At 45.6% G+C, this 19404-nt stretch overlaps 1 protein-coding gene across 1 annotated transcript in view; it reads left to right on the top strand.

Annotated features, from left to right (window-relative positions):
* Positions 1–8947: 8947 nt before the first annotated feature.
* LOC147727733 (uncharacterized) overlaps positions 8948–19404 on the top strand; it is a 152426-nt gene continuing 141969 nt past the window's right edge. Inside the window, exon 1 of the mRNA XM_086961731.1 lies at positions 8948–9185. Within this exon, the coding sequence (XP_086817857.1) occupies positions 9162–9185 (24 nt within the window). The 5' untranslated portion in view covers positions 8948–9161. The remainder of the gene's footprint in view (positions 9186–19404) is intronic.

The following is a 19404-nucleotide window of genomic DNA, read 5'->3' as shown; positions in this document are numbered from 1 at the left end:
CTCTGTGTTTCTGTGGTCCAGAACAGGAAGAACTCAAGAGGTCTTTGGGTGTTTTCCCCTGGCACCACCGGGTTCCTAAAAACCCGGTACCTCAACGCGAGCGTCCGTCCCAGATCAATCGTCTCTGCTGGCTTTCCACCTCCCGAAAATAGCTTGCCGGGACCACGTCAAAGGTATTCTAGAGCGTGTACAGAAATCGCGATAGAGACATCATTTTAAAAAGAGCTGCGTGCCCGAGAGGGGAAAGCGGTAACCTGAGCCACCCAGCAACGTCGGATTTTAACCTCTGTAGAAGAGGGAGCAGGTTACGCTTGTAACGAGCAACAGGATCCAATGTTATAAAAATACCCAAGTACTTACATCCCGGAAGCGACACCTGGATAGGAGATCCGCGTGGTAAAGGGGGGCACCACCTGATAGCACATACACACAGGACTTGGTCCAATTAATCACCAGGCCAGAGTTCCTTCCAAACGAGGTAAGCACATCAAACAATACATTCAACGAGTTACGAGGGGACGTAAGGTACAGCAAAATGTCATCTGCATAAAGCGATATACGATCCTCGAATTTCGGGGTCCACCGAATACCCTTCATCGACGGCTCCCAACGCAGCCAGGCAGCCAAAGGCTCCAAGGCAAGGGCAAAGAGAAGCGGGGACAACGGACAACCCTGCCGCGTACCTCTATGTGAGAGCGAGGGTTTGATATACAGGCGTGGAGGCTGCAATATAGGTTTGGAAATAGGTTTATTGATATTTGGGGGAAGGGGAAAGGATTGAGAAGTTAAAGTTTCTTCTTCTTCCGAGTTTTCCTGGGATGAGCCGGAGAAACCGAAGGTCTGCAAAGTTGTTTCTGTGCCCTCTAGGTCTTCTGGACCGGGTTGGTTACTCCGGAGGCTCATAGAAGGATAGAAATAAACAAAGGGGAACCGTCAGAATGGAGTTCCTTACAACGAAGTTGATTTCCTTCACCACACCCGTGTGTTTGTCAGGATAATTCAAAAATGGTGAGTGGTCTTATTTAGAAAGGGTATGGGATAGTGAACTTTAAGTGCCTAGGGTAGGGGTAGGTGTACAGTTTCAGACATTCTTCGGTAACAAACTTAGTTGTCTAGAGCAGGGTAGAGTCGTGTACCATCACTCGTATACTTCTCAAAACAGTGTGGCACACGTAGTATTTTACAAGCTCACTTGATGTCCGAGGTGCTCTACCCTCCCACTATGCTCGTTCCCACCCCCACCCTCTGTGTCCCCGAGCCAGTTTTACTCACCGGCCCCGCCGTAACTCTCCTCCGAGTTACGGCCGCCTTCCAGCCTCCTCCGGACACCACCAGTCCTCCGACCAGCTTTCCTCTTCGGGGTCGTCAGGTCCAGCGTCTTGGCCACCGGGTCCCGCGTCTTCTCTACCGGGTCCAGCGTCTTCCTCACCGGGTCCCGCGTCTTCCTCACTGCGTCCCGTGTCTTCACTCGTCCTCGCCGTTTCCGCATCTCCTCTCTCCCCTTTGACCTGCCCCTGTGTGCAGTTTATTGGCTCGCGTCTCTCCCTTCCGGGGTATGGGGGTTGGATTTCCGGGTCACGCGAGCAGTCGACATGGTCCTGTGGAGATACGTGAGAGGTATGTGGGCGTGGTAGTTCTCGGGAACTCTTCTGACACCATGGTCGCCCCTGCATGTTGCGGGGTCTTCCTCACACTCTACCAAGAACAAAAGGCTTAGACACCCGACCATTCACTACTACCTGCGCCAATGGCTCCTCATACAAAAGTTTTACCCAGCCAACGAAACCCGGACCAAAACCGAATTTCGCAAGGGCACCCCAGAGGTATGGCTACTCCACCGTATCAAAAGCCATCGTAGCGTCCAAGGAAGCCAAAATGGCCGGCTCGCGCAGTGACGCCGCCCTTGCGAGAACACCGTGTAAGCGCCTCAGGTTAAGTGCTGTATTGCGGTATGGGATGAAACCGGACTGATCCGGATGGATCAATTCACTAATCACTTTTATCAAATGGTTTGCCACCAACTTAGCAAGAATCTTCGGTTCGGCGTTTAAAAGCGAAATAGGCCTGTAGGACGCGCAGCGATCCCGCGGCTTCCCCTCCTTGTGAATCACCACGATGGTAGCAAGACGCTGATCCCAGGGAAACATGTCTCAGAGATACGGCGCCATTTTGTCAGGGCGCAATTTATAAAGTTCGATGGGAAGACCGTTAGGGCCCATAGCTTTGCCCGAACGCACCGAGCGAATAGCGATGGCTACCTCGTCAGCTGAGAATGCAGCGTCCATTAGGTCCCTGTCTGAATCCAATAGACGGGGTAACGCAATATCACACAGCAACAAATGGGAGTCCTCCTCCGGTCTGTCTGAGACTGAGGTCTACACCTCTAAGAAATGATCCGCAAAACACTCGATAATCTCAGCCGGGTCAGTCACACACACTCCATCCGGTTTCTCAATCACAGGAACCACATGACTCGCTCTCTCCTTTATATCCAGCCACGCAATCAATTTCTCTGCCTTGTCACCCACATCATACAGTCTACCCTGCTGCTCTCTACTCATGATTTTGGCGGCATCCGTCACGAGGGCCTTATAATCCTGTTGCTTAAGGCTAAGGGTATGGAGTTTGCTGCGAGTTACACCAAGTTCCATATCGCTTTCTAGCTCAGTTATTTCAGTCTCTAAATGGACCACTTCCTCATTTCTCCTTTTCTTGCCATCAGCGATTAACAATAGTGCCTGACCTCGGATAACTGTCTTGAACGTCTCCCACAGTGACACAGAAGAGGACACCGACCCCTCATTCTCAGCAAAGTACTAATCCAGGGACTTAATCAATTCGGCACGAGTTTTGGGGTTGCGAAGGTACCAAGGATTGATCGGAGCAACTCGTCCCTCGACACCCATTCTAGTGCCAATCTGAAGCCATAGTGGGGAGTGATCTGATATACCCCGGGCCAAATGCCTGATTTCCCTGACAGAGGAAGCCTTTGCCGCTGGCATCAAAAGCTAGTCAAGTCTAGAGAGACTACCGTGGGCACCGGAATGGAAAGTGTACTGCGCCTGTCCCGGGTGCATCAATCTCCAGCAGTCTACCAAATCCAGTGTTTCCAAAAACCCACTTAACCTAGTCTGTGACCTAGGGAGGTCTCTGGGGGGGAAGCGATCTACACCACCAGATATACCGAATTGAAATCTCCACCAATCAACAGGATACCATCCGGAAGCCCCAGTATCACACCCCCAAGCTCAGCAAAGGTTGTGGTCTGTAGACCGGGGGGGGGGGACATACAGAAATCAACGAAATAGTCCTCCCCTCCCACCTCCCCGTGAGAGCGGCGTAGCGCCCCCTTTCATCAAGGATCACTTCATCTAGTTCCAACGGGAGAGAGTTTTTGACTAAGATGCCCACGCCCCTAGAGCCAGTAGTGAACCAAGATTGTGCAGCGAGACAATATCCTCGCCGATTCATAGCGTGACAAGTATTTTCAATGAAGTGTGTCTCCTGCAGCAACACAACATCAGGGGAGAGGCGTCTCAGTAGTTGCAACACTACTCCCCGCTTTATCCTGTCCCCCAACCCATTCACATTCCAACACAGCAGTTTCAACCCACTACCCCCATCCCAGAAACGAGAGCAGGAACCACCCAATAGCGAACACAGTACCCAGATCCAAAAATAGAACAGTACGTTGCCTTGGGAAAAAACAAAACATACCCAAACTCCCCCCTCCACCCCCAAACACACACCCGCTACAAAAACCCCCACCCTGCACCCCTGCGTTAGACTCAAAAGCTTGTCGCCCTAACATAAAACTAGTCTACAAAAAGAAACCCAGAGGAGGAAAGAGTCCCACTCTCCCCGCCATCCTCGGGTATATCACTATGAATCGCATAAGTACTATAGAGGCCAAACCAGCTGTAGAGTATGATAATTGTTGGAAATCAGGAACCATATTTTCATTGTCATTCTTGCTCCGGCACACCACCCTCAGCTCCACCCGAGTGCTCCGTTCGATCGCTCCACGTTGGTAAAGAAACCAGCCAGTCACTCACACTCTCAGGACGATCAAAGTAAAAGGTCCGGTCCTCGTGCTCGACACGGAGTCTGGTTGGGAATAGCATAGCATATTTCAAATCCATGTCGCTCAATCGTCGCTTCACCCCCTGAAACCCCATCCTCTGCCTCTGGACAAACTGGGTGAAGTCCGGGTAGAAGCTCACTGTTGCGTTTTCAAACTTCACGGGGCCGCCTGTCCGAGAGGTTTGCAGAATAGCGTCTCTGTCCCTAAAGTTGAAGAGTCTGGCGATAATCGGCCTCGGTGGGGCACCCGGCTTCGCCTCCCACCTGGCACACGGTGAGCACGTTCTACAGCAAAGAATTTACTTAGGCCCTTGGGGGCGAGGTGATTTAGGATGAGGTCTTCTACAAGGAGATCTGTAGCAGGATTTTCCGTTTTTTCAGGGACCCCAATAGTACATACATTATTGCGTCTGGCCCTATTTTCAAAATCGTCCAGTCGACGAGCCATGAGGTCTTTGGAGGATCGCAGATTGCCGACCTCCGCCTTTTAGTCTGAAACGTCGGTCATGAGGCTGGAGGTCTTCAGATCCAGGGATTTGACCTTCTCGTTAGTCTTTGATAAGTCAGCTCTAATCAAGTTGACGTCAATGGCCACCGTGTCGCGCTTGAGGATGAGAGCCTCGTATTGCTGGCCATTGGAAGTTTTGATACCAGCAATGGCATCCATGACATCCTGCAGGGTCAGATCGGTCGACGCAGTCGGGTCCTCCCTTGCCTCATCTAGGCTCCTCGCAGTACCAACGGGGGACCCCTTGGGTTGGGTGTATCGATCCATGACATTCGTTTGAACTATTCCCCCCGACGAGGTGTCTTGGTCTTTCGCTTCTCATTGTCGGGCCTGTCCGCCATGTTGGGCAGTGTGCCCCGAGGGGCCTGTGAAACTCGGTGAAAATGGCCCTGCACGGTCGTCCCGCCGGAACACTCAAAAGCAGCCGCCAGCAGCCCTTCACACCGTCTTTCGCGACCGTTGGCACACCATGGAGTCAAAAGTTCTGCCAGACCTCGAGCAACCAGATCGATACAGAGGCGGGGTACGGCCAAAAACCCAGAAACGAACCCGAAAGTTAACTCGTAGGCAATGGGCAAGGCACCGCTGTTGTTTAACTTCTGCCTGGGCTTCTCAAAGACTCAAGCCCCGGGCGTCGCCATGGGGTGGGCCTCTAAAGTTCAGAGTGTCGTAACTTCAGTTCCCGAAGTCTGAATACATTTCTGAAAGCGGCTAGTATATCAGCTGATGTTCATCTTCGATAACCCATATTCATAGTCAGGATGACGATCAGGATATATGCGGAGGACGGCGAGGGTCTCGGGAGCCCTGTGCTCACGCGGCCATCTTGGATGCGCGCGAAGGTCCTCCCCAGTCTCGTATGCGCGCGAAGCTCCTCCCCTCAATACCACTTTCTTAGTATATGGTTCGGTATCCCCATGAAGCCCGCTGTGTATTGTGCTATTTACTGTTGTTCTATTACTGTATTATTGTGTGCTTTGTTCTCTAATCTCATAAAGAGGTTAGTAGAGAGTATTTAGTAATAAATACATATATTTTATATGTACCTTGTGTGGTTCTCCTTTCATTTGGTCATTCAAGAGGTTATAATCTGGTAAACCAAGCTGCTTTACATTCCTTCAAGACTTAGCCTGAAGGCTGAGTTTCAGAGCTACCACTAGGATAGCTTTCAATAAAGGTTGTCTTTAACCTAATCATCAGTAAGGGTCGATTGGACTGGTACAAGGTACCCACTATAACTATTGGACAGCATATACCAGGCCAACTTCTCTCACTATCCACCAAGACACCTCAAGCTCTGGCCACTTTGATGTTTCCTAAGCCTCTTTGGGCATCTCGTAACAGTATCCTCCCCTCGCAGCCCCCCCATTTAATCAGTTGTCTTCGCCATTCTGTGATTCGAGGGCCCCCCAGGGACTTCCAAGTTCTCGCTTTCTCTTTTGGCCAAGATAAGGGCTAGGTCTTGAAATCTATTGGTAACTTCTGTTTTAGATGTATGGGGAAATCATCCCAGTAGGCAATTTCCAGGGGTGCGAGGAATCTCATGCTATAACCTCCCCTAGTGTATGAATGACCTCATCCTAGTATGTATCCAGTATGGGACATGACCAGAACATATGTAGGATATGAACTCCTCCCTCCCCACATCTAGGGCATGCAGCATCTTTTAAGTGAAAGTATCTGCTCATTTATTCCGGGGTTAGATATGACCTGTGTAGTTTGAAAAGTGAATTGCGTGAAACCTGGTGTATTCTATCAAGGATGAAGACCCAATTCTTAGTGGCATAGGAATACTCAAACCATCTTCCCATCTGGAGTGCAGTCTTTCTAATGGGTGCTGTAGCTCTGTCCATATTGCTCGATATAGACAGGACACTGTCTTAATGTTGCCCGCTGAGAGGGCTATATATTGGCTGCTTTGAGATGTGGGAGGTTCGGTATTACCTGTTTTCCAATTTGCGTGCATTACTCCAGTGAGAGCTCGGTTCAATAAGAAATGCCCCTGCCGTAAGTCAAATTCTGAGCGGAGCTCCTCAAAAGGGGTGCAGTCTGTATCTCTAAAGAGGTCTCCTACCTTTGTCACACCTGCCTCTATCCACATGTTAATACCTCTCCAGCTGCCCCATGTGGTAATACTCTCAGGAAATCTATGGGTAGGTCAGGACAATAAGGGGTTTTAGTTCTTGTTTTTTTAAGACCTCTACCCCAATATTTCTCTCAGTTCTTGTAAGCCATTCACAGACGATTTCTTAACTCGTAGGAACACCCTAAGTAGGTCATCAAAAGCTGATACAAAGGGACCCGGGGTTCCGTCAGGATTTCAATGATGTGCAAGTTCCTGAATCAATCATTGTAATTGGGCCACAATATAGTATGTCTCAAAGTCTGGAGCCGCCAATCCTCCAGTGGCTTACTGCATTGTTACCAACGCAACATGTCATCTGCCCTGTCTCCAGAGGAACCCAATGACTAATGAGTTCAGTTCCTTAAAGAGCGCCCTCAGGCTCCACACCGGTAGAGTGACAAAGAAATATAACATGCGGGGTAAGGCCACCATCTTCAAGAGCTATATCCGGCCTGCCACTGAAAGTGGTAGAGTCTTCCAGAAATCAACGGAAGTCTTCAGGTCTCGAACAGCTTGTCCCACATTCCCCTGTAGCTGGTCAGCTCGATCATGATATATCCTAGCCCCAAGGTAAAGTATACAGTAGGGTACCCACTGTAGCTGGGCCAGCCCCTTTGGGGGACCAATACCCTGCAACCCAGGAATGAGCATGGACTTTTGCCAGTTGACTTTCAAGCAAGATAATGCCCCAAACTCCTCCAACAAGGATCTGGCCCTCCTACGGTCTTCTCACGTATTGTGCAGGAGATGAGCAAGTCATCTGCATAGAGCGCTATACGATGGTGATGTCCAGCAATACTCAAGCCTCTGTAGTATCGTCCAGATTTAGCCGATGTCGTCAGGGGTTCCATCCCCCTCCCCCAGCGCCTTGAGACCCTCATGGGTAAGTAAGTAGTGCGCTTTGCAAATGCTATGATTGATTAATTGATTGATTGCGAGGGCAAATAATAGGGGAGGCAGGGGGGAAGTAAGGTCCCCATTGTATGTGGCTTTCTACACAAAGCCCAACTGTCAGCTACACACAGTCATGCTGCCAGAAGTAGGCAACAGGCACTAAATGGATAAGGCAGGAAGAGGCCTGCTTTCTAAAAGAGGCAATTTCAGAATTGCAATTTAAAGTCCGACTTTACCATGAATAAGGATTTTAAATTGTGGTACCAGAGACATCACACATGAACTGGTCATCTGTTCCTATTTGGAAATCACTCTTATAAAATGTAATAAGACAACTATAATGCTATCCTATGGGAGCGATAGGTCTTCTAGTAGTGAAAAATGAATTTAAAAGTTTTTCACTAGTAGGATAAGTCAAACTTAAAAGAACATGTCCTACTTTCTACATGCATTGTATGCTGTCCACTGGGCTGTCCAGGGCCTACCCTAGGGGTAGGGTGGCCAGAGCTCCGGGATTTGCCCAGACAGTCCTGGTTTTCTAATATTGCCCCATATCCTGACATTTGTTACAAAAACAGATACATTTCCTGGGTTTGAGAGAGGTTCGAGTGAGCCCGCATATTTATCACTGTGCTAAGTAGGCTCACGTTCACACTGGCCATCTCATGGCACCGTGGACAGAGTTTTGTTTAAAAGACTCTCCTGCTGTGACTTCGGGCAGAACACCCTGATTTAATGGGGGGTGAATCCACCCCTGCAGAGCCCAACACATGAGTCCAGAATCACAAAGCTCCCCTTATAATACACTGCAGCATGGCTGAGGAAGTCTTTAATTTCATGCTTCAGATGTGTTTGTTTCTGTGGCATGAAAATAAAGACTTGGCCGCCTCCTGTCGGTGTTCCATATGCTATCCACAGTACATATATATCGGAGAAGTCACTGAACTAGAAATAAGGCTAAATGCTGGCACTGGTCAGTGCAGTATCAACATTTAGTTCTATCTCAGTCCAATGGCAGTCAAGGTTCTTTGTTCGGAAAACCTGGTCACTCTAGGTAACAGGCCCGGCTAAAAGTTTCAGAAATCTTGCATCGCTTCTAAGTTAACTAATGCAGGGAAGAAGAGAGGCCGTACGACTCTGTCCAGGTGTCTCCTACGGAGATAAGGCCAACCAGCGCTAGATACTGTGTGCTGTCGCTGTAATAAACGAGAACATTTAACTTCTCACTGATAAGTGCAATGATGCACCATATTGCCACTACGCATGCTCAGGTTGAAAGTGTTACACTGAGCATGCGCTCTAGAGCATCATCTCTGCCCCGAAAGTGCCCGGTTAAATCCAGACTGAATGAGATGCAGGAGATGCACAATAGGTCGGAGCTGGCAGGTGTAAGAGCTCGTTACTTTCCGGATAATTATAGAGGCGGAGTTTTTCGAGTTTGTCTGCCTAGCCTAGTTGTTTACTTTCTCCGTGTTCGTACTCGGTGAGTGCTCCTCCTAATCCGTTATACGGTTTCAGGAGACTTGAAAATTCCAATAAACAAGAAGAGAAATGAACGGCCAAGATTCAGATGAGGTAAGTGTGATTGATGTGCGTAGAAGCTTTAACATAATAACTTCAGAAACGACGTGACAAGCTCTGCCCTCTGTACTCTTAAAACACCGGGGCAGGAGATGGGCTGGCGAGTCGATATTTATGTAACGCAAAACAAGCAAATAACACCCCTCCCAGACGACTTCCGAAAATGCAGAAATGCAGAAAAAAACGATCCTAAATGTAACTATTTTCGTCTCTTTTTAAAAAAAAGAAAGACTTTTATATGTATGGCCCCTTCTCGTTGTGTTACAACGTCGGCAGTGCATTGCATATATATATATGATTGTAGCGTGCTTTCCACTGGTCGCGTACCTTTGGTTTGTGGCTGGCTGTCGAATTTTATTTTGATTGGAGGTCTTCAAAATAGTTCTTTCGGCTACAGCACCTGTTTTTTGAAGAGCCAGTACCCGGACCCGGCAGGACCAGCTGCACTTCAAACCTTGGTAGCAATGTAATATGTTCTAATTTGAATAAACTTACCTTCACATCGCTGTAACGTCCTAGAGGCACTTTTGGATGCCATTTAAATCAAAATAAAGTTTAATCTACCAAGGAGAACGTCGTTTGGTTACTTTCTGATAATCAAGGACAAGAAATTCAGAATCGTTTGGCTTGGTCTGTTAAATAGAATAGGTGCACACTTTGGTGAGCTCTATAGCTCACATTTTAACATCTTGCTGCACTCTTTAGTGTTGATGGACAGCTATGTAGTCATGCTTCGGTTGCAGTACTTGTGCTGCTAATGTACCATATTCAGTTGACCTAATATGTGCAATGTCACCTTCACCACTTAGTTATGGGGTGATGCTGCCATATGTTGCTTTAGTTGATGATGATGAAGAGCTACTCATAGTCAGGGCTAAGACACCTTCTCCACCTGGTCTATGCACAACAAAAACATCGCAAATATTTATTAAAAGAAATACTTTACACTGGAACACAACTCTTGACAGCAAACATTGTTTACTGGCGGGTCAATACGTTTTTTGAGAGTCTGGCCGACAACTCTGTGTGTCGATGTGCTGGAACTTGAGCCACAATCAGTGGCCCTCCTTTAAAGAAGAGCATTCCCCTTGAGCTCTGTTTCATTTGATAACAAACCTTTATTCGTTTATAGACAATTGGCTTGGTAGTTTAGTCTGCCCTGTTCCCATGATGCACTGGGCCAGGGACAGACTGATTTGCATATAGCCAGATTCTGAGCTGGGATGGGGCAGTGAGATAAATAACGGTGATGGATCAAGCCCTGATCTTTGGACTGGGTAAGAGTGGTCTGCTCAATTCAGACACTCTGTTCATCACCACCCCCTTTTGTAAATCGATTTTGGCCACTATAGGTGTGGCAGGGTATGCTCAGACATGAGTCCCTTTCTCACTGCTCCATCAGGATTCAAGCAAGCCGGGCCGAAGAGGCTGAAATGCCAGAAACCGGTCCCCGGTAGCTTGTCTCCTTTCTGGTAAAGAATTGGCTTGGTAGTTTAGTCTGCCCTGTTCCCATGATGCACTGGGCCAGGGACAGACTGATTTGCATATAGCCAGATTCTGAGCTGGGATGAGGCAGTGAGATAAATAACGGTGATGGATCAAGCCCTGATCTTTGGACTGGGTAAGAGTGGTCTGCTCAATTCAGACACTCTGTTCATCACCACCCCCTTTTGTAAATCGATTTTGGCCACTATAGGTGTGGCAGGGTATGCTCAGACATGAGTCCCTTTCTCACTGCTCCATCAGGATTCAAGCAAGCCGGGCCGAAGAGGCTGAAATGCCAGAAACCGGTCCCCGGTAGCTTGTCTCCTTTCTGGTAAAGAATTGGCTTGGTAGTTTAGTCTGCCCTGTTCCCATGATGCACTGGGCCAGGGACAGACTGATTTGCATATAGCCAGATTCTGAGCTGGGATGGGGCAGTGAGATAAATAACGGTGATGGATCAAGCCCTGATCTTTGGACTGGGTAAGAGTGGTCTGCTCAATTCAGACACTCTGTTCATCACCACCCCCTTTTGTAAATCGATTTTGGCCACTATAGGTGTGGCAGGGTATGCTCAGACATGAGTCCCTTTCTCACTGCTCCATCAGGATTCAAGCAAGCCGGGCCGAAGAGGCTGAAATGCCAGAAACCGGTCCCCGGTAGCTTGTCTCCTTTCTGGTAAAGAATTGGCTTGGTAGTTTAGTCTGCCCTGTTCCCATGAGGCACTGGGCCAGGGACAGACTGATTTGCATATAGCCAGATTCTGAGCTGGGATGGGGCAGTGAGATAAATAACGGTGATGGATCAAGCCCTGATCTTTGGACTGGGTAAGAGTGGTCTGCTCAATTCAGACACTCTGTTCATCACCACCCCCTTTTGTAAATCGATTTTGGCCACTATAGGTGTGGCAGGGTATGCTCAGACATGAGTCCCTTTCTCACTGCTCCATCAGGATTCAAGCAAGCCGGGCCGAAGAGGCTGAAATGCCAGAAACCGGTCCCCGGTAGCTTGTCTCCTTTCTGGTAAAGAATTGGCTTGGTAGTTTAGTCTGCCCTGTTCCCATGATGCACTGGGCCAGGGACAGACTGATTTGCATATAGCCAGATTCTGAGCTGGGATGGGGCAGTGAGATAAATAACGGTGATGGATCAAGCCCTGATCTTTGGACTGGGTAAGAGTGGTCTGCTCAATTCAGACACTCTGTTCATCACCACCCCCCCTTTTGTAAATCTCCTTTAAAGAAGAGCATTCCCCTTGAGCTCTGTTTCATTTGATAACAAACCTTTATTCGTTTATAGACATTCAAGCACTGTATAATCAGCATGCGATATTCTATAAAAAGTAGAACAAGTGTAAACAGTTGAGCATCCAAAAATCTGCAGTGAAAGTGTGTTCCATTCCCACAAAGCAATAATAAACCAAAGTACTGATTCTGCCATATACAATTTTTATTTTCAGTTTTCACTATTCGAAAATAAATACAAACTTCCAAACATTGGACAAAGTAGTTATCAGTTCAATCAGAAGTTACCATCTCGTGGCTGCTAAGCTCTCCTGAGTTATTAAGTACTTGAGCATGCGACAGGTGATTTGTTTATCTCTTTCATCGTATCTTTGGGGCGATTCCATTAAAAATTAATGTATGTTCAGTGCTACATCTGCTGATTGAGTCTCTTAGGTAGTTTAAAAAACTGGTCTCAACACCATCTTAGGTTGCCATGATAGTATTTTGAGTGTGGTCAGTGAATACATATACTCCGAGAGGACCTCTGTGAAAACATCCGCAAGACACTTTTTTAACAGAGCCTTGGCTCCTCTATTTAAACATAATTTTGGGATAAGTGAAATTTCATCTCGGATAGATACTGGGTTTACGTCTGATCTCGTGTTTTTCTGGCTGCATAAAGATATTCCTAGAGTAAATATTAGGAAGGAGTTATGACGAACTTCATTTCTTTTGTTTTGAGTAATCCACTCATACTTTCACGGCTTTAAGAATTGACTGAAAATACTTTTCGCCTGACATATATTTTAACATGGCATGCAAACATAAGTTTGATTTGTACAAGCATTTTGGCAAACAACTGTTAGGCCATGTCTGAAGGTCATAGAGACCTCTTGCCACGGGTAAGTGGGCAGTAGTTGTGACAAGTACTGTCTATTGATTCGGAATCCTCTTGTACTAGATACTTTTGTAAGCTTACTAAAATCCCAGGTGCCTCATTGTTAGGCTTTGTATTTCAAGGTGTGACAAGGCCAAACATTCAAGACTTACTATTGGATTGCCATGATGTACGTTTGAAAGCTCATATACAAATGGCAATTAATTGGATATCTAGTCGATGCTACATCTATATAAAAGAGTTGGAGTTGTATTCATGTAAGGTTTAGTAGCTAAGTGAAATGTGATAATTTGCTAGTTAAATGCATTTCTACACACTGTGGATAAACTGCAGTAGTTGATGCTCCATCTCGGAGTCGGCACTAAGAGGACACCGGAAACTCTGCATGCTCAGTATCTTGAAATGCCCGTTTGTTCACTCCTTGCTGGCCTGCACACTCACAGCAGAATGTTTTGTGAGTTTATCTGTTTAGTTGTACTTTGAATTTGGTGGGTGCACAATAGTACCATTTGTTTTTTGAGACTCCAAGGTTAGTCTCTGGTGCTTCCAGCAGAGTGCTGGGTAATGGCAGGGTTCCAAGTTTCTGATCCTTCTTTTATTTCCAATAATAAACATACATAATATCACAGCCTTTATGCGCTTGGTCTACAGTATTAGATACAATCTCTGCTACAGTTTCCTCTGTTTCTGATGCATTATTTGTCTGTATGCCAATCAGCAATGTGCATCGCCTCCTCTTCTGATATCAAGGATGGCTGGAGCGGCCGTCTTCAAACCCCCTTTACCTGTTCCGTAACCCTCATCCCTCAGTCCCTCCCACTTCATACACCCTCGTGCTTTATAGATTTCTTTTTCCATAACCTTACAAAATCCATGACTGTTTCCTAATTACCCCTCCTTTGTGCTATATCACGTTTTGCCCCCATGCATCCCATACTTATCAGTAGTTTTTGGTATCTCGTGTGATCTGTTGGGCCCACACCCCAAAGATTACAAGCTTTGGCGTCAGTTCCAGCTGAACCCTTCCAATGTTGTGCCTATCTCCTCCCAGTATGTTTAAATGCGGGGCAGCTGCTGCTGATCCTTCTTGAGATTATTTAGGGGAGGAACTCGACCCACTAAACAGTCTGAATCATTCTGTGGTCAGAGCAACAGCAGGCTTTCTTTCTCATGCATTCTGTGTGCCTGACTCCTAAAGAAGACCACCAACCGGACCCTGTCAGAGACCTGTCTTTACTCTGCAGGTTTGGCTTGAGCTTCAACTTCAGGCAAAAAAAGGTAAGTCGAGAACCATGTTCACAAGACAATGCAGTCTCACGGTAACCAATTTCCCCATAATTCTAGCAGGGTCCCAGATTCTTTGATAAGGATAGACAACCCATAATTTTTGCTGGAGATGAACTGCAGCTATTGCAAGGGCTGCACTTCTCTTGAGAGAGCTGTACGCAGGATGCGTGAATGGGTAGTTAACACAACGTGTTGTCACAGGTAAGGGTAGAGGGGCTGTAGCTAGCCATTTCTTTTGTGCTGTATCTTCTTTCGGCCATTTGAGAGCTTGCTGAAACCAGTGGGGTACCCCCTCTTTGCCCCTTTCAAAGGCATTTTGATCCACACCAGACATTTTAATCTTCTGGCCATTCGGTGTAGAGATGACCATAGCATTTTCTGTTCCTTGTGCCAGTGTTAAATATGATTTCAATGGTCTACGGCCCACTTAATCCACTGGGATTGTGAATTTACTGTGAGATGTGAAGTAGCTTGTCCTGATAAGTACATCCCTCATCTACGGCCTCCAAGTCTTGATACATAAACATCTACTAATGTATCTCTGTTCATCACCCAGTGTCCCTACAGTGTTATGGTTGCATTTATATAGTGCTTCATGCTCCTGGTAAGTGCCAAAGCAGTTTCAGGAGTCTGGTAGTGATACATGGCATGGGCTGGGCATCGTTGGACGGGTGTGGCTTTGCAATGTGGTCTGTGTGAATCGTATTTTGCTGTCATGCATGCATTTTTATTGTTTTGCATAATGATTGGCTGCTCCTTTGCGGGTTTTGGTACCTTTGCTTTTATGCTAACAGAGCCCTGCCCACTGTCCTTTTTTGGGCATGCTACTCTGAGAAGGGTTGGTGTACACATGATTGATCTCTTCCTCCACCTTCTGTACTTCAACTGACAATGAAATGTGTGACAGGCAGTGGGCAGACATGCCGCAGCGACCTGGTAGACATGCTCACCTAGTCAGGTAGGGAGTGGTGTGAACTATGATTCTACTGTACATCAGGCTTTTTAAAAGTTTGTTCTCCATTATTAATGTGTAAACAATACTACAAAATGTCCTGAAAAAACAGTTTGTCAGCCTGTGAGCTTTTTGCAGACTTATTTTCTTAGCAAAGAGTTCATTGTGCTCTGCTTCCTGCAGGGAATACAATGTAAAGGCTTTTGTACTCGCCTGCCCCTACAGTTTGACTTGACCACCCTTCTAGGGCATTCACAGTGCCTCCAGTATCGATTACGATGTTCCTTTTAAGCTCACATACCCTTATGTGAGGGATCATGACAAGGCATACTTATAAAACCTATGGAAATATTGAACACAGACACCCATGACATGGCAGTTTGTTAATGTTGTGTCATCATTTTTGGAAGGTTTGTCACTCATACCAGACATACTTTATTAAGAAGCAGATTAAAATGCTATTTTGCTGACATAAATTTGGAAAGAACTCAAGTGATAGAAAGACTTCAGTCTTCAGTTTTCTTTTCTGCTGGTGAAGAAACACATCTGTTTTCACCGAACCTAACTTTGACCTAACGTCGTCTACTGATTAGATGACCCATGTAACACCTAGAGTTTACCCACATCTTGAATTTGCTTACTTTGACCATTAATCCTTTCTGACACATAATCTTGAGCACATGTTCTAGTCTTCAATTTTTGGTCTCAAATATGTGATGATAAGCAAGTAAGCAAAGCAACTCCATTTCCCTCCTCCACAAACACCTCTAGTCGTTGCTCTCTGAAATCCAGTTGAAGCCAGATTGCCTCTTTCAACTTAATTAGCATCATCAAGTGTAATGGTTGGAAGAGAAATATGAATTTATGGATTTTATTTAATTATTAATGTGGTCAAGATTTCATACGTGAGTCTTCGGATGGATTCCCTCCCTGGGCTGCATGCTCAAGATACACAAGGTTGATTGCGATGGATGATGATTGATCATGGGTCAGGTGTGTTTCCTACATTGGTGGGTAAGGACCTTTGGTGTCATGCTGCATCATAGGGGTCTTCGCGTCACCCTCTATGGAACGTGGCGTGCTACTACCATCGGACACGCAGGAGCACTGGTGTTGTCACTATGTGTAGTGTGAGAGAGGGTGAGTGGTAGGGTCAGGAGTGAACGATCAGTGAATGTTAAAAAATACCTAGCACCTGTGGTGTAGAAAAAAATTTAATATGCCTCGGTGCGGGTATTATAAAAAATATGTGAGGCGGAGGTGTGTTGTATTAACGTACAAGACCTCCTGTGTGTGTCAACATGTTTCGAAGCGTGCTGCTTCTTCTTCAGGACGGGTACACAGATCCCGCCCCTACTCACATGAATTGTGTGACAATGCCAACAAAAAATTATCATGTGTAGACATTTGATAAAAGCTACAAAGTGCAACACAATAGTCTCAATCTGATTTTTGAAAAAGGTAATTCCTCAATTTCAATTTGTAGTGCTGAATCCAGTGGCATCATGAGCCTTTAAAACAATAGGGACCCATGCTAATTGCACTATATACCAGGATACTACCTCAAATGATCGTCCCCCTCACGGCTCCGCCTCACACACTTTTAATAATGCCGGCACCGAGGCTGGTAGTAGCACGCCGCGTTCCGCAGAGGGACGAGAAGACCCCTATGATAAAGCATCACACGAAGGCCCCTTTTGGTGTGTGAGGGATATTTAAGAAACATGATGTGCTTCCCACCATTGTAGGAACACATCTGACCCATGAGCAATCATCATCCATCGCAATCTCCCTTGGGTTGATCCTTTTGTTTATAAATAATTATTAGGGGAGGTCGAATCCACCGTAGGTGTTCGTGTAGGACACGCTCTCTCCAGTCCCTCCTTTGGTATTTATTGCATGGTCAAGGTAGACAGATGATTTCTTTGTAATTACTAAAGAGGCCAAACATTCTTATTCATCACTGCAATCCATGATGGTAGCGGCGCACAATGTTTCAATTTATTGCCCTAGTTGGGATATTGATGTAATAACCTAGGGGCACACCCATTTTAAATTGCCCAGTTTCTCTGTGTGAAATTCTGAAGCCTTTCTGTTCTATATAGCTCAACCACTCCAGACTCCACCTGCATAAGCTTCTAGTTTTCATAGAGGTTTAGCATCATTTTGGTGCTTGTTTTGTTTCATTCAATATAAGATGAGTTTTACTTCATCTAAGATATATAGTTTAGCTAATGTCACCCTTACTTTGTTTTAACAATCACCCCAACCCATCAAAATGTCTTTGTTGACAAGCCTACATAAGAGGACATATATTATATAGTGCCTTCCATAATTTTTTTAGTTTGACTAAAAAGTATACCTCTGTATTTCAAAGCGTACTTTGTAGTAGGTTTTGTGTTTTACAGTGTTCGTTAGTGGTACTATTGAAGCTGTACATGACTGCTAGAAACCTCAGATTACTAAAGTATCATTCTAGAGTTCCCCTTGTATTTTCAGTCTGCAATAGAACTCAACATTTTCAATATAGTATTTGCTGCTTTACCAAGATGGTAGTTTTGCTCTTGGATGGATCCTTTGTGTTCTTTATAGACATTGCCTTGATCTTTTGGCATGACACATGGCTTAGTTAGAAGATGATCAAAGTGCTGACCATTGAGACTCTAGCAGTGTAGGAGGAGTGCCATCTTCCTAGCTATCTCATCATCTGCCCTCCAATAACTTGCACATTGTTTTCAGATCCATGGTCCCAAATGATTGAAGTTCAGATTGTGCCCTATTTTGCAATGAGTAACTGAAGGCTATAGGCATTGGTTATATTAATAAGTGTGGTAGATATTTGAAAAGAAAGTTATAAAAGTTGTGCCATTCTCTTCTTGTGTGACCATGGCAGAGAAGCACCATCCATCCATAATAAATGATATCTAAGAACAACCCACCCTATACATTGTCCACTTTCGCCAACCTTGCACAATTAACATCCAGAAAATAGATAATGACCCCGTAAGAGTATATCAGAGAACACTGAAGGTCATGTATAGCCTATACTAACCTTTACTGTAGATGAAGTAAATATGTCAGCTCTGAAAGCCTTGTAGGAATAATGCCACACACAAAGTATCCATGCTATCCTTGAATGAGTCTCCACTCCCCATCATACCAGCTGTACTTGGGAATGGGGGCTCATAATCCAAATAATTCAGCCTTTTGCTGGTATTTTCTAACTTTCCAAACTAGTCAGTAAGATCCCACTTGAGTAAACACTGACATTAAGTGTATCAAAACTCAGCCTAGTTTGGACGCTAGTCAGTGAGCACATGGAGAATAAAGCACAGTGGACATGAAACCCACAGAATAGCTCTTTCAAATGACATGCTAGAATGTGTGTCACACTTCTACAGGTCCCTCTGCCTTGTCCTCTCTTTCAGCATGCAGGCACAGCCATGTTTAGTCCATCTTCGATTGACATCCATTGGGGTCAATTCACTGCTTGACTCATTGCTGATGCAAGAAGGATCAATAGTTGTTGCTAGCATTGAGGCCTGTAATCACTAACCAGGTTTAAGTGCCAACATGTACAACTCAGCCAATGAAGATGTTTGTGTGTGAGGAAGGTCTGAGCCCTCTTCCCCTAGTGGGCTTGGTGCAAAACCTATTGGTGAAAAGTGGAAGCACCAGTGGAAGCAGTGGTACCTGTTGTGGTACTTCTAAAAATGTATGCTACATAAGACCGTACATATGATTCTGGCCTCTACTGGGAGTCAGTGGAGAGTTTGAATGGTAAGTTTGCTGTCCCACCTCAGGAGGTCCTTGCAGATGATTTCTTGAGTGGGTCTTAGTTTTAAGCTGTCTTCTAAACTTAGTTTTAGCGTTTTTCCTATTTTCATTCATTTCTCTCATCAAATTTCCTCAACCATGTGAGATTAATTTTAGCATTTGGTATGTGTTTTTTATTAATTCCAAACAATAAGCAACTGGTACTAGTTTCTAGGATAAACCCACAGAAACTCCACCAGATGGTCCTTGGCATTCTTTCCACTGACTAGAGCTGTTTGCACTGCTTCACACCCCACTCTGTAAAATCACACCATTACGCTGTTATGCTGTAGTACATATAGCTGTGTTCTTTTTTTAAATAACTCCACGTTTATTCAGATATTCTTGTATCTATATCAATGGAAACTACTCACCCTTATCTATGGTTACAGATACTAGCAACCCTTCTCTGTAAAACACTTCTCTCATAATCTGGAGCGCAAGCCTGAGGACCACCCACTTTGAAATATAATCACTAATCACTAAAATGTATTTCATGCTACTGTTGATCATTTTGAAGAGACACAAGTAATTCGTAGATACATGGTATTAT

Source organism: Lissotriton vulgaris, chromosome 3_1 (assembly GCF_964263255.1).
Source record: "Lissotriton vulgaris chromosome 3_1, aLisVul1.2, whole genome shotgun sequence".
Classification (NCBI taxonomy): Eukaryota; Metazoa; Chordata; class Amphibia; order Caudata; family Salamandridae; genus Lissotriton; species Lissotriton vulgaris.
The sequence above is the reverse complement of the archived record's forward strand: the minus strand, read 5'-3'. Positions and strand labels throughout refer to the sequence as shown.